The 27,120-nt window shown below is 43.0% G+C and overlaps 1 protein-coding gene and 1 pseudogene across 1 annotated transcript; one reads left to right on the top strand and one right to left on the bottom strand.

Moving 5' to 3' along the window:
* LOC149468162 (uncharacterized) overlaps nt 1-27,120 on the top strand; it is a 174,628-nt pseudogene that overhangs the window by 129,586 nt on the left and 17,922 nt on the right.
* LOC149468164 (uncharacterized) lies at nt 10,592-26,575 on the bottom strand. The gene is made up of 4 exons (XM_089670657.1): nt 26,459-26,575; nt 22,187-22,337; nt 16,351-16,514; nt 10,592-13,313 (listed from the first exon to the last, which is right to left on the bottom strand). The coding sequence occupies exons 1-4, from the start codon at nt 26,573-26,575 to the stop codon at nt 12,090-12,092; spliced, it is 1,656 nt and encodes a 551-aa protein (XP_089526783.1). The 3' UTR covers nt 10,592-12,089.

Raw genomic sequence — 27,120 nt, 5'->3', positions numbered from 1 at the left:
CCATAGTACAGAGTGTAGTGGTCAGGAGTATGTGATTTACACCCCAGAGTACAGAGTGCAGTGGTCAGGAGTATGTGATTTACATCCCAGAGTACAGAGTGTAGTGGTCAGGAGTATGTGATTTACACCTCAGAGTACAGAGTGCAGTGGTCAGGAGTATGTGATTTACATCCCAGAGTACAGAGTGCAGTGGTCAGGAGTATGTGATTTACATCCCAGAGTACAGAGTGTAATAATCAGGAGTATGTGATTTCCATCCCAGAGTACAGAATGTAGTGGTCAGGAGTATGTGATTTCCATCCCAGAGTACAGAGTGCAGTGGTCAGGAGTATGTGATTTACATCCCAGAGTACAGAGTGCAGTGGTCAGGAGTATGTGATTTACATCCCTGAGTACAGAGTGAAGTGGTAAGGAGTATGTGATTTACATCCCAGAGTACAGAGTGTAGTGTTCAGGAGTATGTGATTTACATCCCAGAGTACAGAGTGTAGTGGTCAGCAGTATGTGATTTACATCCCAGAGTACAGAGTGTAGTGGTCAGGAGTATGTGATTTACATCCCAGAGTACAGAGTGTAGTGGTCATGAGTATGTGATTTACATCCCAGAGTAGAGTGTAGTGGTCAGGAGTATATAATTTACATCCCAGAGTACAGAGAGCAGTGGTCAGGAGTATATGATTTACATCCCAGAGTACAGAGTGTAGTGGTCAGGAGTATGTGATTTCCATCCCAGAGTACAGAGTGTAGTGGTCAGGAGTATGTGATTTCCATCCCAGAGTACAGAATGTAGTGGTCAGGAGTATGTGATTTCCATCCCAGAGTACAGAGTGTAGTGGTCAGGAGTATGTGATTTACATTCCAGAGTACAGAGTGTAGTGGTCAGGAGTATATGATTTACATCCCAGAGTACAGAGTGTAGTGGTCAGGAGTATGTGATTTCCATCCCAGAGTACAGAATGTAGTGGTCAGGAGTATGTGATTTCCATCCCAGAGTACAGAGTGTAGTGGTCAGGAGTATGTGATTTCCATCCCAGAGTACAGAGTGTAGTGGTCAGGAGTATGTGATTTACATTCCAGAGTACAGAGTGTAGTGGTCAGGAGTATGTGATTTCCATCCCAGAGTACAGAATGTAGTGGTCAGGAGTATGTGATTTGCATCCCAGAGTACAGAGTGTAGTGGTCAGGAGTATGTGATTTACATCCCAGAGTACATAGTGTAGTGGTTAGGAGTATGTGATTTCCATCCCAGAGTGCAGAGTGTAGTGGTCAGGAGAATGTGATTTCTATCCCAGAGTGTAGTGGTCAGGAGAATGTGATTTCCATCCCAGAGTGCAGTGGTCAGGAGTATGTGAGTTACCTCACAGAGTACAGAGTGTAGTGGTCAGGAGTATGTGATTTACATACCAGAGTACAGAGTGTAGTGGTCAGGAGTATGAGATTTACATCCCAGAGTACAGAGTGTAGTGGTCAGGAGTATGTGATTTACATCCCAGAGTACAGAGTGTAGTGGTCAGGAGTATGTGATTTACCTCCCAGAGTACAGAGTGTAGTGGTCAGGAGTATGTGATTTACATCCCAGAGTACAAAGTGTAGTGGTCAGGAGTATGTGATTTACATCCCAGAGTACAAGGTGTAGTGGTCAGGAGTATGTGATTTACATCCCAGAGTACAAAGTGCAGTGGTCAGGAGTATGTGATTTCTATGCCAGAGTACAGAATGTAGTGGTCAGGAGTATGTGATTTCTATCCCAGAGTACAGAATGTAGTGATCAGGAGTATGTGATTTACATCCCAGAGTACAACGTGTAGTGGTCAGGAGTATGTGATTTACATTCCAGAGTGCAGGGGTCAGGAGACTACTTCATACAGCCCTGCAAACAACGTGCAGTGGTCAGGAGTTACATCCCAGAGTACAGAATGCAGTGGTCAGGAGTATGTGATTTACCTCCCATAGTACAGAGTGTAGTGGTCAGGAGTATGTGATTTACACCTCAGAGTACAGAGTGCAGTGGTCAGGAGTATGTGATTTACATCCCAGAGTACAGAGTGTAGTGGTCAGGAGTATGTGATTTACACCTCAGAGTACAGAGTGCAGTGGTCAGGAGTATGTGATTTGCATCCCAGAGTACAGAGTGCAGTGGTCAGGAGTATGTGATTTACATCCCAGAGTACAGAGTGTAATAATCAGGAGTATGTGATTTCCATCCCAGAGTACAGAATGTAGTGGTCAGGAGTATGTGATTTCCATCCCAGAGTACAGAGTGCAGTGGTCAGGAGTATGTGATTTACATCCCAGAGTACAGAGTGCAGTGGTCAGGAGTATGTGATTTACATCCCTGAGTACAGAGTGAAGTGGTAAGGAGTATGTGATTTACATCCCAGAGTACAGAGTGTAGTGTTCAGGAGTATGTGATTTACATCCCAGAGTACAGAGTGTAGTGGTCAGCAGTATGTGATTTACATCCCAGAGTACAGAGTGTAGTGGTCAGGAGTATGTGATTTACATCCCAGAGTACAGAGTGTAGTGGTCAGGAGTATGTGATTTACATCCCAGAGTAGAGTGTAGTGGTCAGGAGTATATAATTTACATCCCAGAGTACAGAGAGCAGTGGTCAGGAGTATATGATTTACATCCCAGAGTACAGAGTGTAGTGGTCAGGAGTATGTGATTTCCATCCCAGAGTACAGAGTGTAGTGGTCAGGAGTATGTGATTTCCATCCCAGAGTACAGAATGTAGTGGTCAGGAGTATGTGATTTCCATCCCAGAGTACAGAGTGTAGTGGTCAGGAGTATGTGATTTACATTCCAGAGTACAGAGTGTAGTGGTCAGGAGTATATGATTTACATCCCAGAGTACAGAGTGTAGTGGTCAGGAGTATGTGATTTCCATCCCAGAGTACAGAATGTAGTGGTCAGGAGTATGTGATTTCCATCCCAGAGTACAGAGTGTAGTGGTCAGGAGTATGTGATTTCCATCCCAGAGTACAGAGTGTAGTGGTCAGGAGTATGTGATTTACATTCCAGAGTACAGAGTGTAGTGGTCAGGAGTATGTGATTTCCATCCCAGAGTACAGAATGTAGTGGTCAGGAGTATGTGATTTGCATCCCAGAGTACAGAGTGTAGTGGTCAGGAGTATGTGATTTACATCCCAGAGTACATAGTGTAGTGGTTAGGAGTATGTGATTTCCATCCCAGAGTGCAGAGTGTAGTGGTCAGGAGAATGTGATTTCTATCCCAGAGTGTAGTGGTCAGGAGAATGTGATTTCCATCCCAGAGTGCAGTGGTCAGGAGTATGTGAGTTACCTCACAGAGTACAGAGTGTAGTGGTCAGGAGTATGTGATTTACATACCAGAGTACAGAGTGTAGTGGTCAGGAGTATGAGATTTACATCCCAGAGTACAGAGTGTAGTGGTCAGGAGTATGTGATTTACATCCCAGAGTACAGAGTGTAGTGGTCAGGAGTATGTGATTTACCTCCCAGAGTACAGAGTGTAGTGGTCAGGAGTATGTGATTTACATCCCAGAGTACAAAGTGTAGTGGTCAGGAGTATGTGATTTACATCCCAGAGTACAAGGTGTAGTGGTCAGGAGTATGTGATTTACATCCCAGAGTACAAAGTGCAGTGGTCAGGAGTATGTGATTTCTATGCCAGAGTACAGAATGTAGTGGTCAGGAGTATGTGATTTCTATCCCAGAGTACAGAATGTAGTGATCAGGAGTATGTGATTTACATCCCAGAGTACAACGTGTAGTGGTCAGGAGTATGTGATTTACATTCCAGAGTGCAGTGGTCAGGAGTATGTGATTTCTGTCCCAGAGTACAGAGTGTAGTGGTCAGGAGTATGTGATTTACATCCCAGAGTACAAAGTGCAGTGGTCAGGAGTATGTGATTTACATTCCAGAGTGCAGTGGTCAGGAGTATGTGATTTCTATCCCTGAGTACAGAATGTAGTGGTCAAGAGTATGTGATTTACATCCCAGAGTACAGAGTGTAGTGGTCAGGAGTATGTGATTTACATTCCAGAGTACAGAGTGTAGTGGTCAGGAGTATGTGATTTACATACCAGAGTAGAGTGTAGTGGTCAGGAGTATATGATATACAGAGTGAAGTAGGCAGATGTAGTATTTCATGCACAGCGCACAGTGGGTAACATTGTGTCTTATACAGCCTCAGCAAAAAGAGTGCAGTGGTTAGGAACATTTCACATACAGCCCATCATACAGAGTGCAGTGGTCAGGAATATATCTTAGGCCTGTGTACAGAGCACAGTGGTCAGGAACATTTCATATACAGCTTTGTGTAGAGTGCATTGGTAAGGAGTATATCATATACATACCTGTGTACAGAGTGCAGTGGTCCTGAATATATCATATACAGCCCTGTGTACAGAGCGCAGTGGTCAGGATTATATCTTAGGCCTTTGTACAGAGTGCAGTGGTCAGAATTATATCTTAGGCCTGTGTACAGAGTGCAGTGGTCAGGAGTATATCTTAGGCCTGTGTACAGAGTGCAGTGGTCAGGAGTATATCTTACGCCTGTGTACAGAGTGCAGTGGTCAGGAGTATATAATATACAGCCCTGTGTACAGAGTGCTGTGGTCAGGATTATATCTTAGGCCCGTGTACAGAGCGCACTGGTCAGGATTATATCTTAGGCCTGTGTACAGAGTGCAGTGGTCAGGAGTATATCTTAGGCCTGTGTACAGAGCTCAGTGGTCAGGAGTATATCTTAGGCCTGTGTACAGAGTGCAGTGGTCAGGAGTATATCTTAGACCTGTGTACAGAGCGCAGTGGTCAGGAGTATGTCATATACAGCCCAGCATGCATAGTACAATGGTCAGGATGTTGTGGTATACAGCCCGGTATACAGAGTACACTGGTGAAGAATATAAACCCTTGTAAGGAATGCAGGTATCCAGCGACAGCAGGGATGACCAGATCGGTGGGCTATGCCTAAGAAATGTGGAATAAGACGGAGTAGGAGGAGTATGATTACAGGGGGTGTAAAGTCAGGAGGTTTGTTACCTCCATGCATTCTATATATGAAGGTAAATACCCTTCTCTGTGCAGCAGCCCCCCCAATACTCACCTGAGCCCCATCCTGATCCAGCAATGTGCTCAAGATCCTCGGCAGTCTGGGGACTCTCCTTCCTCATTGGCTGAGACAGGAGCAGGGGCCGTTGGCTCCTGCTGCTGTCAATCATGGCCAGTGAGCCAATGAGGGAGAGGGGACTCTGTGGGCACACAGAGCAGTGGCACGCTTCCGAGCCTGCCTGGATGCCCCCATAACAAGCTGCTTGCTGTGGGGACAACCATCAGGAGGGAGGGGCCAGGAGCACCTGTGGGGGACCTGACAAAGAGGAGGATCCAGGCTGCTCTGTGTAAACCATCACACACAGTAGTAAGTATGACATGTTTGTTTTTAAAGAAAAAAAAGTTGCCTTTAAAATCACTTTAAGTCTCATTTACTAATGGACACGACACCCTCCGACACCCACAGACAAAGCAAAAGTGACAGCAAATAACCAACCCAACAACCTGACTATAATACACTGTGTACAAATGGAGGGAAGCTGACATACACCGGGCAGGACTGGGACTGGGAATCAGGGGAGCAGAGATGGGGGAACAGGATGAAGGAAACCAGAATCAGGGGAAAGTATACAAGATACAGGACGCAGGATCCAGCAGGGAAGCGGCTCACAGGCAGAACACTGAGGCACTGATGAAAACTACGGGGGGATTATATACCTTTCCAGCAGCCAGCATCAGGTGGAGCCTCATTACTGACATCTTCTGTCTGCTGGGAGACACAGCAATGTCTCCTCTCCACTTCCTCCTGACTCACCCCTCACCCAGAGCTTCCTGTCTGTACCTGACATCACTTCCTGTATGTGCCTGATATGACTTCCCATCTGTACCTGACATCACTTCCTGTATGTACCTGACATCACTTCCTGTCTGTATCTAACATCACTTTCTCTCTGGGTAGAAGGGCACTCACCACCTGGTGGAGCTCAGAGGAACTGCAGCTCCAAGAAATGTCTCATAGTTTGAACCTTCTTGTTGTTTCTAAGTGTATTGGAATGTTCATGTCCATGTCTGGCAGGTTCCAGGACTTTTCAGAGTAGCAGTGAGGTGATGATTCCAGAACACTCTCTGGGTTCCATCACCAGGCACTGCAATTATACCCGACTGCTGGGAGCCATCATCTCCTTTCCTACAGTGAAAGTATAATTCTGACATCAGCAGAGAGGTAGTGGGAGGATGGGATCAGGTAAGTACCACCACTGACCACCAATGCTGGGCTGGGGGTACACTTTGTTCTCACTGACACCAACAATGGGGCTTATTTTATCTCACTGACACCAACAATGGGGCTTATTTTATCTCACTGACACCAATGGGGCTTATTTTATCTCTCTGACACCAACAATTAAGCTTATTTTATCTCATTGACACCAACAATGGGGCTTATTTTATCTCACTGACACCAATGATGGATGTCAAGAAAATCATGCCCACGGTGACTGGGTAATTGGAGTGAGATCCTTGATTGGTGGAGAAGGAATGAGGGTGGAGCTTTCTCTGGAATTCTCATCTGCTGACAATTGATGGACTGATCTTAATTCTGTGTGAAATATATCTGGTTGTTAATGATTGGCCGGAAATCAGGCGGTCACACCCCTAACCGATGACTCCTCAGCTGTCGGCAGGTTTCCCCACTGACAGCTGAATGTCCACAAAAGAATTGTCAGCAATTACAAATTGTGGAAAACCCCTCAGAATGTCTCTGAGAAGAAATGATATTTTATCTTCTCTCCAACTCAGACTATATTTGTCTTAGACATAAGAGGCCCAAAATCCCGAGTCCCTGTCAGGTCTGAGCTCCAGCCGGATACAATCACCTTCTCCACTCACATAGTTTGCTTTTGTAAATGAAGTGAGTACAGAATTGAGGAAAGCGAGGACACCCGGCAACAATGGGATTCTGTCCTATCTCCTGCACCCGGAGCAAATGAACAACATGTACCAGCCTTCCCAGCCCCATCAATGTACACTGTGGAGGCATCTTGTATGTAGACTCTGGATTCAACAAACCAGCAGCCTGGCCATTCAGGAACGTACCATTGTTCAGCTCTGGGGGGGGACAAACATCTCTCATGGGAAGGAGCTCTGGGGAGTCAACAGACCAATCTTTCATCTATACATATGTTTCCATCTATCCACATCACTCCATTCTTTTTCTGGACAAAACCATTATAAATATCAGCGACAGATTTACAAATCTAGGATTTTACAATGAGAACACAATGTCACAAGGGATCTATAAAAGATTTTATCCGGACACAAGATCCCATTGTAAGAAAGGAATTCTGAATATGAACAGCGACTGTTATGTGGGATCCCATTATATTCAGTGCGGGGAAATGTATCTTTTATATTTTACTGAAACCTTAGATAATAAATGACATTTATGTCCCAGAAATTCACTTTACTGTATTTTTAACTGAAATTGAACCTTTCATAAATCATTGCACTAATATTGTGTAAAATAATAAAAATCATAAAACATTAGAACTACTAACAATTCATCCTCTAGTGTGTCTGCTGTTGTGAAGAAATATATATAATATTTGGGGATTTAAGTAATTTTAAGGTAGAAATTATTTTTAAAACATGTAAAGAAAAAAATTAAAAATGTCTCCAGGACTCCATGGACCCCTTCATTCCACACAGTCTCCAGGAACCGGGAAACCACAGAGAAACCAAGTGTCCCCCGACTTCCTCTCCAGGCTGGGATGTCCCCCTGGTTGGGTGCCCCCTACAGTAGAAGAAGCAGACTGCACCGGCCTACATCTTCTTTATGCTTTGTCTGATCAGGATGGCGGTCATTTCTCCCTGAACACGGAGCCCCCTAAACACGAGGTAAACGTGGTGCAGCATAGAGCCCCGTCCAGCTGTAGTGTAGACTTTGACAGGCTGCAGGCAGCGGGGCTGGACGCTGTACCTGTGCCTACCAGGTGTATTATAATGCCAGCATTGCACCCACAGGGGCTGGACCCCCCATGTACAAGGGGCCTAAGAGATACCATCAGCTGGTGTCCCATTCCACCAGACCCCTATAACTGGAAGAGGACATTTTTGGGGGGATGTGTTGTAGAAGAACCCAGACCACGGTATTGTGTGATGAAATTATAATTCAACTTTATTAAATGTGACACTTTAACAATAGAAGGAAAGAGAAAGATTGTTGGTCTATTTATACCATTTATATAATCTATTCTAAAAAACTGATTAACATATGACACACCCCTCATTAACACAAGCCACGCCCACGTATGTATCCCTCTAAACATCCAGATCCCTGTAAATTCCCAGAAGACACTTTCATCTTTTATCCACAACAAGCTGATTGGGTACAAGAGAACCCCGAGCCCCTCCTACTCATTCCCACACAAGTCCATGTCACCATCTACAAGGTGAGAGGACCTGAAGAAGAACAAGACCATGACCACCAGGACCATCGCCTGACTGAAGCCATGCTCACATTTCTTTCTAATGCTGCTTCTATGGTCTCCTCAGATACGGATTTGGCAGATGTACATTAGTGGAACCCTTTCACTCCGGCCAACGTAAGGTTTCCATCAGCAGCAGCACGGCCTTATAGCTACAGCCCCCGGGGGTTGTCTACATTTGTTAGGCCAACTGTCAGCTTTCTGGTGGAAGTGATTCAGCCGCACTGAAAGTCCTCCCCCCACCATGTATACCGGGCTCAGCTGTCCCTCCTGCAAGCCCAAGACAGGCATGGTGGATGTCAGTGGTGAGGGCAGAAGGAGATCAGCAAACATCTGATCTCTGATCTCCCCTTCAGTGAATGAATGTGGAAGGTGGGAGATTGTCATTTCTGGGTTCAGCGCTGTCATTCTCCAGTCACTATAGTTTGGGAAGGAGCTGATTAGGCATGATCTGTGCTTGACCATCTTTCTTGGGGTACAGAGGTGACATTGGGGGTCTAATAATGTTCTGATGTGACCAGAAATATGTATCACGGGGAGCTATCAATCCCATATATGATAGAAGCCATGTTAGGTGAAAAAAGAGTTGAAAAAAAATTAAAGTAACACTATAAAAATTTAAAAAAATACAAAACAAATCACACAACACATTGTACATATCATTGCACAAGTGAGAGTGAGAACAATCATTCTGAGGCCATCGTTCACGGGTAACTATCTGAACTGATAGCCTATAAAGGCTCTTAAAGCGTCACCTTTGAACAATTTTTGGTACTGAAGTTTGTCACCATTTCACAAGTACGCACAATTTTTAAAGTTTGACATGTTTGGTATCTATATACTTGATGACAACCCCATATTTTATATTTCACCAAACAAATTGGGTCATATATTGTGTTCTTTGTGCACTAACATTATCTTTTTTTACAGAAAATATGTATTTGATAAACAGCTGTACTAATATTCTGTGACATGAAAAATGGCAACTACCACCATTATATTCTCCAGAGTCTCTGATTTCAGATAATAAAAGAAATGTTTGGGGTTTAACTAATCATATGGCCTAAAATGTGAAATTAACTAAAATCAAAAGCAAAATAAACTCTGGCAGTGAAAGAAAATACAGCAATATATAACATTTCAAAATCAAAACTATGGTAGCAACTAATGGCTTAAGAAGCAAACCCACCATATTACTCAACCAGGTTCCATCTAAACCCACCCAAAACATTGGATCCCGCCTCCTCCCACCCAGGTTCCTGTTGGAACTCCTTTACCTTGTGTAGATATCCCCTTCTGAGATCCTCATGATCTAATATAAATGTACAACACTCTCCATCTGACACCATTTGTAGACTCCACCTTGGTCTGCCAAGAGATAGTCAGCTGCCAAGCAGTTCTGTGACACCACCTTAGGTGGTGGAGCCACTTCTGCTGTCAGCTCTGCTATAACATCAATGGTGTCATTGGTTATCTGATCCATGACTCCAGTACTCCGGTTCATCTTACTTATCTTAGATTCCCCATCCCGTCTATAAAGGGCTCACTGCATAAAGCAGCTCCAATCCAGAGAAAATGTTTCTTCTCACTGGAAGGCCAGGGGAGTATTGGGAGAAATTGAGGCTTTCCCTTACAGATATGGGGGGAGGGGCAACATAACCTCAAGTACAGCTATGGGTGGAATTGAAGGGAAGCCATTTTAGGGTGCTCCTTCCACAAAAGAAGCAAATGTTATCTGGAAGGACTAGGAATCCATTGGACCAATATGGATTAAACATTCTGCAATTACATTGAGAAACCATGAAATGTTACTGTCCTGTGATTGGCTCTCCTATTGTTAGTGAAGTAAGTGAGACTCCCCTTGTCGGTGTCATTAATGGAAACAAACCATGTGAAATGTTTCTTCCAAATCCAAAAAGGTGACCCCCTTGGGTAAGTACCCATGCTAATATTCCTGATATGAGTTTGTAGTCCCTGCTATACAGGAAACATGTGGGCAATCATTTACACCTTTTACAGCAGGACAGTAAATATCAGAACACAATTCAAACAGAAGACCAACAGCAGGAAGTCTGCTAACTGAATGTGTAATGCAATCTGTCATTAGCATTCCCAGAGTTCCCTCTGCAACATAGTTGTATCAGCTGTTGGTCCTGTCTGTAGATCTGTTATTTCCCCACCTTCTGTAACAGGGTGACAACCCTGATCATTCTGTAGGAACATTACACAGCAGCGTTGTCACCCTGTAGAGGAAAGTCTTAGATAGATTATAAGTAAGACACACAACAAGTAAAGTCCAACTCCAGCTAACTCTTCTACAGCAGTTACAGCAACAGGATTTCTATAAGGTTCAACCCCCCATATGAATGGAAGATGACAGTTGTAAGCACCCCCAGCAGTGTTATATGGTGTTTCCCAACCCCCCCACTTTAATTTTTGCCAAATAGCTTGGCCTTCTACATGAAGCAGAAAAAACAGATCTACTAGGAGGGTCAACAGGTAATAAAAATGTTATAAGGGGAGACTTGGAAAAACATAAAACGTTTATGCTAATGACAGATTGCACCATTTATGTAATTATTGATTTTGCCCATTGTTACACTTTAGTGCCGATGTCTTAGCATTTCCAGGAATAATTAGTGCTCTTTGCTAACTTTGCCCCAAAAAGGGACCCGTTCATTCAGAGTCATTAAGGTGAACCCCAATAAGAGGAATTTCAGTCTCCCAGAAGAAGTGGTAGGAATATGACCGCACACTTAGCACTTTGTAAGTTCAGATCTCTTGCAGTTGTACCGTGTGAATAGTTTATGGAGATGAGCAATAGCTGGACAGAAAAAAAAAGATAACAAGAACATCCAATCTTCACCTGATAGAATCCCTTTTGAGAAAACCAGATGAAACATAAGTGGCCAGCTGGGATTAGGTGGTACTGTTGAATATGTCCCCTAAAACAGCATTAACTCCGTGTTGGAAGGCCTACACCAGCTTAAGAAGTTACTCTCTAACCAGAGACCTCTATCTGGCTGGTATCTCAGCTACAGACCTGCCTGCAAAGCTGTCATCCATGAGAGGAGATGGAACATGGAAAGGAGGCATTGATCATGGGAGAGGAGGTGGTACATGTAATGGGAGGTGTGGACAAGGTGGGCTTAGCTGGAGCCCTCAAGCCTAGCTTATGATGTATCAGTTCTCAAAAGAACCTGGAATGGACTCTCCTAATGAGGTTTCAGAGGCTTGGCAAGAAGCCATTGGACCCCATCCTAGACTCTGGTACTGAGGCAATGTTGGTCATGTATTGGTTGGTCAGATTCTGGCAATGAAGAAAACACATGGGAACATAGCTCAGTTAGTGAATGATGAAAATGAATTACATGTTCAGTCAATGCTCCATAAAAAAGGATAAAGATGAGAATGATGAGGAATACAGTTCAGTCATTGCTGCTTATCTGAAAAAATGTTCACAGGCCTTCTAGATGTGTTTCTGATGGACATAAGCATTAAACCCAATGAATCCGATTAGAGTCCTGTTTGTTCAAAGTTTTTTTTCAAGTAGCATCATGTCTTCCCTAGTTTGTGTGAAGACATTGGGCCTGTGAGCCTAATGGGACTGCTGTGACTTCTTTAATATTTCCCCTTCTTCTGGAGTTTCCTCTCTGCAGCTCAAGCTTGTGAATCCTCTGGTGATAGATTAGCCCGGAATTACCTGTAAAAGCTTTGCCACATTCTGAACATTGATATGGCTTCTCTCCAGTATGAACCCTCTCATGTATGACAAGGTTTCCTCTCCGTTTAAAAGTTTTATCACATTCAGAACACTGATATGACTTCTCTCCAGTGTGGACCCTCTGGTGTGCTATAAGATATGACTTCTGTGTAAAAGCTTTGTGACATTCAAAACATTGATATGACTTCTGTCCAGTGTGGATCCTCTGGTGCCTAATAAGATATGACTTCACTGTAAAAGCTTTGCCACATTCAGAACATTGATATGGTTTTTCTCCAGTGTGAATCCTCTGGTGTGCTATAATATCTGACTTCTGTGTAAAACCTTTGTCACATTCAGAACATTGATATTTCTTCCATCCAGTGTGGACCCCGTGGTGTGCTATAAGATCTGACTTCTGTGTAAAAGCTTTGTCACATTCAGAACATTGATATGGCTTCTCTCCAGTGTGGATCCTCCGGTGTATGATAAGATGTGACTTCTGTGTAAAAGCTTTGCCACATTCAGAACACTGATATGGCTTTTCTCCAGTGTGGACCCTCTGGTGTGCTATAATATCTGACTTCTGTGTAAAAGCTTTGTCACATTCTGAACACTGATATGGCTTCTCTCCAGTGTGGATCCTCTTGTGTGTGATAAGATGTGACTTCCATTTAAAAGCTTTGTCACATTCAGAACATTGATATGACTTCTCTCCCGTGTGGATCCTCTGGTGCCTGATAAGATATGACTTCCATTTAAAAGCTTTGTCACATTCAGAACATTGATATGACTTCTCTCCAGTGTGGATCCTCTGGTGTGATATAAGATCTGACTTCTGTGTAAAAGCTTTGTCACATTCAGAACACTGATATAGCTTCTCTCCAGTGTGCATCCTCTGGTGTCTGATAAGATGTGACTTCCTTGTAAAAGCTTTGTCACATTCAGTACACTGATATGGCTTCTCCCCAGTGTGAACCCTCTGGTGTATGATAAGCTCTTTCTTGGTTAAAAAAGCTTTGTCACATTCAGAACATGGATATGGCTTCTCTACAGTGTGAACCCTCTGGTGTCTGATAAGATGTGACTTCCATGTAAAAGCTTTGTCACATTCAGTACACCGATATGGCTTCTCTCCAGCGTGAACCTTCTGGTGTGCAATATGTTTTGCCTCCATTGTAAAATATTTGTCACGTTTCAAACAAGAAATCACTTGAAATGACTCCTCTTATGTATACATGGGTTGGACTTTACTGTAAAGCAATTGTCACTTCCAGAACACTGAAATGACTTTTCTCATGTTGTCCTCTGAGGTTGGATCAGTGTTGAAGAGGACCCAAAGCACTTATGACATTTAGAACACGGATATGACTTGTGTCCTGTGTGACTCCTCCAGTGAACTGCAATAAAAACTTTCAGTCAATTAAGACACCCAGATGTTTGGTTTCCCATGTGACCGAGTTGTATTCATGAAGACCAGCATGACCGAAAACGTGGCTCATCAATCCACCTGTACAAAAAAAAATAAAAATCAGAATTCTATATAAAGGGGCTAAAGTTGGTTTTTATTTTTAATGATCATTATTAAATATATCTTATATATCATCACGGGCTGTGTCAGCATTATGGTTGTCCTCAAAGGACCAGTTGTAACTGTAAGACTAGATGTCCAGAGCACCTCACCCCCCCCATTACATCAGATGCCAAGAACCCCACACCCACCCTAACATCACCGTGCACCTCCTTTGGGGGAAGAGCTGGAAAGCAGAAAGTGCAGGGTCTGGAGGAGGACCAGAGGAGGAGTGGAGTCAATTACCAGAGTCTGCTGAATGCTGAGACCAATGGAGACAAGGATGAGGGGATGCTGCAGCTGCACTGAGAGGTGCAGGATTTGTCAGAGGAGTTCTATTCTCCTCTCTGCTGCCGACTCCTGAGACAAGGTGGGGGAGGAGACAAGGGGGTACCTGCAGGAGAGGTGCAAGGGCCACATGAAATAACCTAGAGAGCTGATATAGATGTTTGACACGTATGATATATATTGAAAGCATATGTACAATGTACATCATTATGTATATATATATATAGTATATACAGTGGGGATGGAAAGTTTGGGCACCCCAGCTAAAAATGTGTATTAATGTGCATAAAGAAGCCAAGGAAAGATGGAAAAATCTCCAAAAGGCATCAAATTACAGATTAGACATTCTTATAATATGTCAACAAAAGTTAGATTTTATTTCCATCATTTACACTTTCAAAATAACAAAAAAATGTTGTCTGCAAAAGTTTGGGCCCCCTGCAGAGTTAATATCTTGTACTGCCCCCTTTGGCAAGTATCACGGCTTGTAAACGCTTTTTGTAGCCAGCCAAGAGTCTTTCAATTCTTGTTTGAGGTATCTTTGCCCATTCTTCCTTACAAAAGTCTTCCAGTTCTTTGAGATTTCTGGGCTGTCTGTCACGCACTGCTCTTTTAAGGTCTATCCATAGATTTTCAATGATGTTGAGGTCAGGAGATTGTGAAGGCCATGGCAAAACCTTCAGTTTACGCCTCTTGATCTAATCCCCCGTGGATTTCAAGGTGTGTTTAGGATCATTATCCATTTGTAGAAGCCATCCTCTCTTTAACTTCAGCTTTTTCACAGATGGCATCAAGTTACCATGTGCTGAAATTTTATTGAATCCATTTTTCCTTCTACTCGTGAGATGTTCCCTGTGCCACTGGCTGCAACACAACCCCAAAGCATGATTGATCCAACCCCATGCTTAACAGTTGGACAGAGGTTTTTCATTAAATTCTGTGCCCCTTCTTCTCCAAACGTACCTTTGCTCATTCCGGCCAAAAAGTTCAATTTTAACCTCATCGGTCCACAGAACTTGTTTCTAAAATGCATCAGGCTTGTCTATATGTTCATTTGCAAAGTTCAAACGATGATTTTTGTGGTGAGGACGTAGAAGAGGTTTTCTTCTGATGACTCTTCCATGAAGACCATATTTGTACAAGTATCTCTTTATAGTGGAATAGTGACCACAACTCCAGTGTCTGCCAGATCTTTCTGGAGGGATCGTGCCGTCAAACGTGGGATTTGAATTGTTTTTCTCACAATCCTGCGAGCTGTTCTGTCTGATATTTTTCTTTGTCTTCCAGATCTTGCTTTAACTTCCACTGTTCCTGATGACTGCCATTTCTTAATTACATTCCGAACAGAGGATATTGACATCTGAAAACGCTTTGCTATCTTCTTATAGCCTTCTCCAGCTTTGTGAGCGTCAACTATTTTCAGTTTCAGTTTTCTAGACAACTGCTTAGAAGAACCCATGGTGCTGATTGTTGGGGCAAGGTCAGATGAGTCTGGGCATTTAAAACCTTTGAGATTGACATCACCTGGTCTTCCCAGACGATGATTGAGAACAATCCATGACACTGGCAGGTCTCAGCTTTGCAAAGGGGGCAGTGCAGGCTATAAATTCTGCAGGGTGCCCAAGCTTTTGCAGACGCCATTTTTTTGTTTTCTGTTATTTTGAAAGTGTAAATGATGGAAATAAAATCTAACTTTTGTTGACATATTATAAGAATGTATAATTTGTAATTTGATGCCTTTTGGAGATTTTTCCATCTTTCCTTGGCTTCTTTATGCACATTAATACCAATTTTTAGCTGGGGTGCCCAAACTTTCAATCCCCAATGTATATATATAAAATATATTTTTTTATTACATTAAATTGTATTTAAGACAGTTTTAGTGCACACAGTATATCCAACATTCAGCCCAGACAATGGAGTCATACATTCTCATGTATAAGCAGTTGTGGCAATGTTACAGATCATACAGAACAATAACTTGCTTTGTCTCTGGTGTCACTTTTACCTTCTATAAACAAATGAAAAGAGAAAAAAGAAGCAACGTAGAACAATTCACCTGTACATGGCAAGTATCTCTCTCCAGTACATACATAGATAGCTGACTCCGTTCAAGTAGGCCTGTGTCTACAGCATCATACACCAAGTATCGGCCTCCAATGTAGTTACCATTTAGTAGGGTACAGTTGGCCGGGTCCATTTTTAGGGGCCTAAAAAAGTTAAACCTATAAAAAGCTATGACAAATGAAGTATGGGGAGTGAGTACCGGAGTATCCAGCCAGTTCTGCCGGAGAGCCATAAGTCTCCTAGGAGAAGTTAGGTTTTCACGTATTAATGTGGAGTTCACCTGCTCAATCCATGCCTGGTGGGAGTATGAGTTGACAACCAGAATGCTTGGATTCGATTTGCAGGTTTGTTCAGAAAGTGCATCTAAGAATCCAAAAATTACAAGCTTAATCTCAGCTAGGGAGAGACTTTGTTCAATTAAAAGAAAAACTTCAAAGACAAGTGAGAAAATGTAAATGAGCAGCTGAGAGAAGACCTAAAAAACACTAAAAAATACCCCACAGATCTATCCTAGAAATTCAGTCTAAAATGTAACAATTACACCAAGAAAACCCTCAACTGAGAGAAGAGATAATGACACCAAAGATACAAATGGAGCTCAACAATCAGGAAAGAGAATCAAAGAGGATGATTTATACAAAGTACCCATCAAGGAACAACAGACCGGTGAGACCAATCAGCTTCCGAAATGTAACAAGACAAAGACCAGCAATAGCCTAGACAACTCTACTAATCCTGAGACCACAAATAGTGATGGCCGAACACCCCCCTGTTCAGGTCGCGGTCAAACATCCGAACCTACAGAATGTTCTACAGTGAATGTCGAACACAAAGAACTGAGAGGTGTCTTACCACATCTGAGTATGAAGATCCCGCTCAGTTACTAAAATCTGGCATGAGTTATATGATGAAGTCACGTGGTATTTTAGTAGTGAGACATACAAGACTGGTATGGATTTTGAGAGGAACCCTCCATGCCAATTATTTTTTTAAAAATGGCATGGGGGTCCCCTAAAAATCCATATCAGACCCTTATCCTAGCATGCAGCCCGGCAGGTCAGGAAATGTCCTCAACATGGGGGGGTGCCTTAGGCCAGGAGCCCCCCAAAGCACCTTGTCCACATATTGATGGGGACAAGGGCCTCTTTCCCACATCCATAGCTTGTGGGGGTCTGTAGCCTGGGGGGCTTATTGGAATCTGGAAGCCCCCTTTAACAAGGGGGCCCCAAGATCCTGGCCCCCCACCTATGAGAATGAGTAGGCGGTATATGGTATTGCTACCCATTCACAAAAAAATGTGTAGTGTAAAAAGTGATAGGAGTCAGTCTTTGACAAGTCCTTTATTAAAAATAAACATTTTAAAAAATGTCCCCCAAAGTAGATGCAACATCAATCACGATCCGGCCACCACCACCGCTACCCAAAAAAGGGGAACAAAGCTCTGCTTGTGATGCTGGCTCCTGGCTGTCTGACAGCTGGGGCCGTGAAAACAGCTTTTATATACCCCACCCCCCTGTGACATCACCACACACTGTGATTGGTCAAAGTATTACACTTGACTTGTGGTTAGGTGCATTACTTTGTCCAATCACAATGCATTGTCAGGGCACAGTGCATTGTGGGGCACGGTGGGCAAACAGCCCACTGAATGCCCGTACCGTTTGTGTTTGCTGAACACACGAACGGCCCATGTTCAAATCAAACTTAGGTTCAACTCGAACATGAAGCCCATCCCTACAAACAAACAATCATCAAACCACAAGAACAGCCAACAAACTCCGGATTCTTATTGTTATTAATAGACTCCAATGGGAAATATCTAAACACCAAACGGCTCTTCCCAGGAACAAGAGACAACAAAATTCAAGTCCAACAACTGAACAAGCGACAGGAGTCATCAATGATCCGTATTTCACCAACCCCAAACATATCATCATACACACCGACCCAAACATATCATCATACACACCGACCCAAACATATCATCATACACACCGACCCAAACATATCATCATACACACCGACCCAAACATATCATCATACACACCGACCCAAACATATCATCATACACACCGACCCAAACATATCATCATACACACCGACCCAAACATATCATCATACACACCGACCCAAACGTATCATCATACACACCGACCCAAACATATCATCATACACACCAACCCAAACATATCATCATACACACCGACCCAAACATATCATCATACACACCGACCCAAACATATCATCATACACACCGACCCAAACATATCATCATACACCCCGACCCAAACATATCATCATACACACCGACCCAAACATATCATCATACACAGCGACCCAAACATATCATCATACACACCGACCCAAACATATCATCATACACACCGACCCAAACATATCATCATACACACCAACCCAAACATATCATCATACACACCGACCCAAACGTATCATTATACACACCGACCCAAACGTATCATCATACACACCGACCCAAACATATCATCATACACACCGACCCAAACATATCATCATACACACCGACCCAAACATATCATCATACACACCGACCCAAACATATCATCATACACACCGACCCAAACGTATCATCATACACACAGACCCAAACATATCATCATACACACCGACCCAAACATATCATCATACACACCGACCCAAACATATCATCATACACACCGACCCAAACATATCATCATACACACCGACCCAAACGTATCATCATACACACCGACCCAAACGTATCATCGTACACACCGACCCAAACATATCATCATACACACCGACCCAAACATATCATCATACACACCGACCCAAACATATCATCATACACACCGACCCAAACATATCATCATACACACCGACCCAAACGTATCATCATACACACCGACCCAAACGTATCATCATACACACCGACCCAAACATATCATCATACACACCAACCCAAACGTATCATCATACACACCGACCCAAACGTATCATCATACACACCGACCCAAACGTATCATCATACACACCGACCCAAACATATCATCATACACACCGACCCAAACGTATCATCATACACACCGACCCAAACATATCATCATACACACCGACCCAAACGTATCATCATACACACCGACCCAAACATCCTCCAGGGACAAAAGGAAGCCTCTGAGAATAAACTATTACAACCAACAGAGACCGCACAACAAAAATGTCCTCACTCCAACATCATACTGTCCTCCCTAATTCCAAGGATGGACATAACAAACAGATAAATCCAGGTCAGAGCCTACCATTCACCTGACACAACATCATTCCATCATGACCCAACACCTCTATGACTACAAACACCTCAACTAACAAGGGGGCAGTCAACTAGCAAGAGAACCCAAAGACATTGTACTGAATGGAACTCACAACCCGGGATCTGGCACAAACCATCTCAGATGGACACAATGGGTTTGATTTACTAAAACTGGAGTGTGCAAAATCTGGGGCAGCTGTGCATGGGGGACAAATAAGGTTCTAACTTTAGCTTGTTCAATTAAGTTTTGACCATAAACCTGGAAGCTGATTGGTTCCTATGCAGAGCTGCACCAGACTTTGCACTCTCCAGTGTCTCATTGTCATCATATGCTGTGTCCATAATGACCACCCATCCCCCCTTATTAGCTGGGTTCAATGTTATATCTCCCCTTGCTGCTAATGATGGCAATGCACCTTTCTCCTCAATGGTCCCATTATTAGGATATGACCCCAGAGTTCCTGATTATAGACTGTCATACGTCACCATCTTTATCATCCAAATGAAGAAACATTTCTGCTGCTGCATATGTAGTGGGTGGTGGAAAATTCCATTTTGTCTGTAAACCTCAGACAGACCTACTCAGTGGTGTGACTACAGATGATCCCTCAATATCGCCTCTCCAAGAATAATGTCCCTTCAATCTAATATTCCTGAGACATCTATACAAGTCCTGTGCCAACAACAACTTCTTCATGATACCTTTAGGGCTGAAGCCCAAACCTTTCCCCAGAAGGTCCATCTTACCCGATGTCAGTCCAGCTGAGGAGAAGGTGAGAATTCCGTCTATTTCTGTTGATGATGAATCATCTGTTGGGATGGTTGGATGAGTGGGAGATCCCTTGTTGCAGCGTTGATGTTTCCTACCTCCCCTGTGGCCGGATCTTTGCTGTTTCCTTGATTCTGATGGACAATACGAAGCCAGTGTTGTCCCTCTATAGATCCTAATAAAGTGCCTCCAGCAGAGGAGGGAAGTGATGGGTCAGAGGCTGTAGAAGAAGCTCTAGTGAGCATTCTAGATGGACGAGGTGAGTCTTGTGTAGGTGGTGCTCCAAGAGTACGCCTGATTAGTAGATGGTTAGATGTTGGACTCCTTCAGCTGCTCGGCTGACAATGCAGACTGCAGTGTAGACTCCACCTGTGTGATCTGTACAGCCAGAACAGGTTCTTCCTTCTGGAGAAATGAAACTCCGAGAACAATGGAGCTTTTGTTTAGGACTTGTGTAAACAGACCACTGGACTCCTTCCTGTCCACAAACAGACCACTGGACTTCTCCCTGTCCACAAACAGACCACTGGACTCCTCCCTGTCCACAAACAGACCACTGGACTCCTCCCTGTCCACAAACAGACCACTGGACTCCTCCCTGTCCACAAACAGACCACTGGACTCCTCCCTGTCCACAAACAGACCACTGGACTCCTCCCTGTCCACAAACAGACCATTGGACTCCTCCCTGTCCACAAACAGACCACTGGACTCCTCCCTGTCTACAAACTAAGCTGGGGTCAGTTTACCTCCTAGACCCCTCAGAATACGCTGTTTTCTAAGATTCAGCTAAAGTTATCTTTTTACATAGACAAGACAGTTATCTTTTTAGGAACTTGATGTAATTTACAAAAAAAAAACCCTGTTCCCCTCCTCCACAGAGGGCACCCCTCCCCCACTAAAGACACCCTCTCCACTGAAGATACTCCATTCCCCTCTTTTCCTCCTCTTAAGACACCCCTCCCCCTCCTTTCCTGCACTGGGGACACCCTTCCCCCTCCCCTTATGAGGACACTATCTCCCCTAGTGTTGTCACCCCTCCCCCACTCAAGACACTCTTTCCACTGAGATCATCCCCTCCAGTTTAACACATTGCCACCCGGCCTATAGCCAGATGGCGGTCAGGCGAACAGCTCGTGCCTCCAGGTGGATGTCATATGGCAAAAATAAAAAAAATTTAAAAAATTTTAATTTTTTTTTTTGTGCTGTCACCAGTCAGTGAATACTCAAATCATATTAATACAAAATAATTATAAATAATTATAAACTAGTGCAATATCTTCATACACATAACAACTATATCCCTGGTGATATAGTGAAAACTTATATCTTTTAAACTGTGCAGAAAGTGAAAAAATACAATAATTAAATAAATAAATAGTGATGCCACGCTGTGAATTTACTGGCAAAAGTGTTCAAAATAATGTCACTCCATGCTGCAAATAGTGCTTTTCGTGTAAATCTTGACGTGACTCCCCTCAATAGCAGAAATGCCCCCTCACCTTCCACATTCGACCCTTGCGGGTCACAGAGCCTTTTTGTATATATCTCTTTCTCTTTGATGTTCTCCACTGCCTCCACCGACCATAATCCACCTCCAGGCAGTAAGTACCTCTCCAATTACTCCCCTCATGCACCGAACTTTGTCAGGTAAACCTCTCCTCCACTGCCACCTCCGACCAAATTCCTCCTCCAGGCAGTAAATATCATCCAATACCCCTCACACAATGGACTCAGGCTCAGAGTGATTCATGTAAAACGATAAAACAAACCTCCATAGTGTAACATCGCTTTATTAGACTGATCCAATATAGTAAAATATTGCACTCACATGTCCCCACGATATTACAGGCAGTTTCCCATATGCTATGGGTATATACAGGAGTCCCAAGATGGCGTCCGAACCCGGAACCGGAAGTACGTCACCGCTACGTCGACGCGTTGCGCCACTGTCACGTGGCTTCTTCAGGATATCGTATTGGATAACCGCACTTCCTTTTAACTCCTCTACACAATCTACAGGGGGCGTGTACAATACCTCCATTTTCATGGAGCCCATTATACAAGGACAGCCGCGATCTCCCGCTGATTCCCCTAATTCCAAACTCTAAAAGGGCATAAGGAATTACCCATATATAAAAAACTACATGGGGCATATATATTTTCTCGTGGGACCCCCTGTATATAGGACAATATGCTAATCAATATACACAACACCCCATAAAAACCTTTTATTACACTACATAGGTAAGTATACTAAACCCAAAAAAATCCCATAAGTTTAATATTGTAATTGACATAAAACCCAATAAAAAATCTACTCTTAATATTTCCCCTCCCACCTAGACATATGTATATCTAAATATGTGTATATAACAAATAAGCAAATATACACCAAAATATTTTTATAAAAATTATAAAAATATATATATAAAAAAATATAAAAATGTATATACCCATATACATAAAACACCATTATGTAAGTAAATATATTATTGTAATGGATTCCAATTATTTTATATTATAATTAATTTGAAGAAATATTGCAAATATTTAAAAACCATGATCTAAACTACTTCTAAAAAATTCTAAAAACTATAAAAACTATAAAAAGGGCTCCTATATAGTACCCATACCACATGTTCACAACAGTGGAATCATCTATAATACACAACCTAAACCATATATTGTTACAAATCATCTTAAAAATCATTAATGAAGCAATTGAGATCAAATTCAATGTTTAAGCCTCTAGGTGTCAGCGTTTGCATAAGGAAAATCCATTTGGACTCCGCCTGACTAATTGTTCTCACTTTGTGGCTCCCTCTCCAGTGCTTTTTATAACGTTCTACTCCCCAGAATTTCAAGCCCGAAGGGTCATTAGCATGATGGCTAGCAAAGTGTTTGGAAACATTGTGTTTTGGGTTCCCCTTTAATATATTTTTCACATGTTCTCTTAGTCTCACGCACAAAGCTCGTTTAGTGCGTCCCACATACTGCAAACCGCAGTTGCACTCTAAAACATAAATCACACCTTCAGTTTTACATGTGATAAAATCATTGATCTCAAATAAACGCCCATTACTATTAGCCATAAACTCTTTTTTCTTTTTATTTTGCCCTTTAGTGGCTTTGCAGACACTACATTTTTTACAGGGAAAAAAACCTGTAACATTAAACAAGGTACCCTCTCTATTAACCTTAGGAGGATCTAGTACATTCTTCATTATATGATTTGATTTCACACATCTTGCGGTATAAAAGAATAGGTGATAGCAGCTTACTCACTAGGTTCTGTGGAGCGCAGGGGGATTTTTGTATTTTATGTCACCAGTCAGTGTCCCTGATCCCCACCATGCCAGTTATATGATGACGCTGTACTGCACTGGTGACAGGATGTGAAAAAAATAGTGAAAATCATTTTTTTTAATTTCTTCATTTTCCAGAAATTTATGACAAAAAAGTTACAACTTCAAAGAACTCGCCATGCCTCTTATGAAATACGTCGGACTGTCTACTTTGCAAAAAGAGGTAATTTGCGGGATATCTGTACCGTCCTTACATTTGGGGGATATCTGTACCGTCCTTACATTTGGGGGATATCTGTACCGTCCTTACATTTGGGGGATATCTGTACCGTCCTGACATTTGGGGGATATCTGTACCGTCCTGACATTTGGGGGATATCTGTACCGTCCTGACATTTGGGGGATACCTGTACCGTCCTGACATTTGGGGGATATCTGTACTGTCCTGACATTTGGGGGATATCTGTACTGTCCTGAAATTTGGGGGATATCTGTACCGTCCTGACATTTGGGGGATATTTGTACTGTCCTGACATTTGGGGGATATCTGTACGGTTCTGACATTTGGGGGGGATATCTGTACTGTCCTGACATTTGGGGGATATCTGTACTGTGCTGACATTTGGGGGATATCTGTACTGTCCTGACATTTGGGGGATATCTGTACTGTCCTGACATTTGGGGGGGATATCTGTACTGTCCTGACATTTGGGGGATATCTGTACTGTGCTGACATTTGGGGGATATCTGTACCGTCCTGACATTTGGGGGATATCTGTACCGTCCTGACATTTGGGGGATATCTGTACTGTCCTGACATTTGGGGGATATCTGTACCGTCCTGACATTTGGGGGATATCTGTACCATCCTGACATTTGGGGGATAGCTGTACTGTCCTGACATTTGTGGGATAGCTGTACTGTCCTGACATTTGGGGGATATCTGTACTGTCCTGACATTTGTGGGATATCTGTACTGTCCTGACATTTGGGGGATATCTGTACTGTCCTGACATTTGTGGGATAGCTGTACCGTCCCAACATTTGGAAGATATCTGTACCGTCCCAACATTTGGGGGATGTCTGTACCGTCCCAACATTTGGGGGATATCTGTACCATCTGAACATTTGGGGGATATCTGTACCGTTCTGACTTTGGGGGATATCTGTACTGTCCTGACATTTGGGGGATATCTGTACTGTTCTGACATTCTTGGACCTCAAGAAAATAGATTGGCTGTCAGTACTTCAGGATTGATCAATATTCAGATATCTCCCATAGTTTGTGAACTCTATAACTTTCCTACAGAATAAATCGTAAATACTAATTTGGGTTATTTTCACTAAAGACATGTAGCAGAATACATCTCGGCCTAAATTTATGAAGAACAATTATTTATTTGCAAACTTTTATAACATAAACAAAAAAACATTTTTTTTTTTCAAAATTTTCAGTCTTTTTTTGTTAATTTAGCAAAAATTAAAAACCCCAGCGGTGATTAAATACCACCAAAAGAAAGTTCTAGTTATGTGAAGAAAATGATAATATTTTAGTTTGGGTACAATGTTGTATGACCGCGCAATTGTCATTCAAAGTGTGAGAGCGCTGAAACCTGAAAATTGGCCTGGGCAGGAAGGGGGTAATGTGCCCGGTATGGAAGGGGTTAAGAAGCTCCGGGTAGTTCTGGTTATTAAGGATACGTATGAATGTGGTAAAACCTTGAGATTGGAAATAATATTTGGCCTTGCTCCAAATTCTTTCAATCAGTGCTAGAGTGGGAAACTGTGCTAGGGCTTTGAACTCGCCTGCTTCCAGGCATTCCACTAAATGATCTGTGGACACAATCCCTAGAAGAAGTGACCTGACCGGGTCTGGGTGTGGATTGTCCTGCCAGGCTGGAAAGTGTTGTAACTGGGCCACAATATAATAAAGAGAAGGATTGGGAACCTCAGGGCCTCCCATATCTTTAGCCTCCTGTAGGGCCAAGTGGGGAGAATTTTTTAAGAGATCTAAGGAAGTATCCAAAACTGTGTTAATGTCCCCCATTACCAATAATGGTGTTTGTGGATGGGTGGCTATAAATTGAAACAGACATCTCACCGTCTCCATATGAAATGGTGGAGGTACATACATATTTGCAAGAACACATAAATGAGAGTCCCAACTGTATAACAGAAATATATAACAACCCAACGGATCTATTTTGGATGAGATAACCATGAAAGGTACTCCTCTGACAACCATTATACTCATGCCCCTAGAGTACTGAGAGTGTGCAGCATGGAACTGAAGGGGGAACTCAGAGCGTTTCAAAAGATGAAGAGCATCCAAAGTCATGTGAGTCTCCTGAAGGCATACAATGGAAGGGTCTTGATGGCTGAGGAATGTGAAGACAGACGTTCTCTTCTTTGGGTCATGCAGGCCACGGACATTCCAAGAAAGGACAATATCCTTTTGATTACTCATAGTTATGAAGGAGGTTATGAAGGCTAGGAGTGTGATTCCTCCGGGGTAGTGTTCCGTGTCCCAAGGAAGTGTTTGGTGGGATATCGTCAGCACAATATATACAATTATAGGGAACACCCAGAGACGATGGATCTCCTCTCACACTCCAGTAGGCGATAATTGGTGTAGGATGTTTTCCAGTCCAGAGACAGCATAGCAAGTGAAAAAAATAGAAAAAAATACCAGCTTAGGCCAAAACATGGGCAAACCTGAGTCAACTCAAAAACGCCCTGCAGGGTAGCAGAAGGGGGAAGCAAAGGGACTATATGTGACATTCCAAAGGGTGTAGCCATGAGAGTCATCTGTTACTAAAGCAAAACAGGCAATCTACTCATCCCTGAACTCCGCTTTCATACTAAGGGAGAGACAAGGAGAAATTTGAGTTGGGAACGCCGGGCAATGGATAAGTCATACTGGAGCTGGACATAAGCGCCTTTCATTCCTATCCAGCCAGGTAGCTGCTGCTGCAGGGGAGTCATAGAATTGTACGGAGCCATCTGTTATGACTCGTAGCTTCTCAGGATAAATCATGGAGTAAGACACTTGGATCACACGTAGGCGGCATTTAACATCAGTAGATCTGGCTCACTTACGCTGGATTTCAGCTGAGAAATCTGGAAATATAGATATTTTTGCACCTTGTATTTCCATGGCAGGTGGTTGTCTAGCAAGATGGAGGATGACATCTCTATCCTTGTAATGTAAATGTTTCAGTAGACAAGGTCTGTCAGGGGCCCCCGATGGAGGAGGACGGAGTGGGACCCTATAGGCTCTTTCCACTGAGAAAAAAGGTGTTAGGTCATCTTTGCCGAATGTATTCAGTAACCAAGTCTCAATAAATCCCACAGGATTCTTTCCCTCAGCTTTCTCAGGCAAGCCTACCAGGTGAAGGTTGCTCCTACGTAGGTGATTCTCCATGTCCTCTGATCTGGCCAGGTGCTCAGATGTTCTCATGGTGTTAGAATGTACATGTTGTTACAATGGAGGGAGTTCATCCTCCAATGTGCTCACCCTGCCTTCAATGGTGGTCGCCCTCTCTGTCATCTTGTGCATATCATGGCGGATAAATAAAATGT

Source organism: Staurois parvus, unplaced genomic scaffold, assembly GCF_062004578.1.
Source record: "Staurois parvus isolate SC_StPar_1 unplaced genomic scaffold, SC_StPar_1.0 ptg000092l, whole genome shotgun sequence".
NCBI classification, from domain to species: Eukaryota; Metazoa; Chordata; class Amphibia; order Anura; family Ranidae; genus Staurois; species Staurois parvus.
Note: the sequence above shows the minus strand (reverse complement) of the source record. Positions and strands in the feature narration are given on the sequence as shown.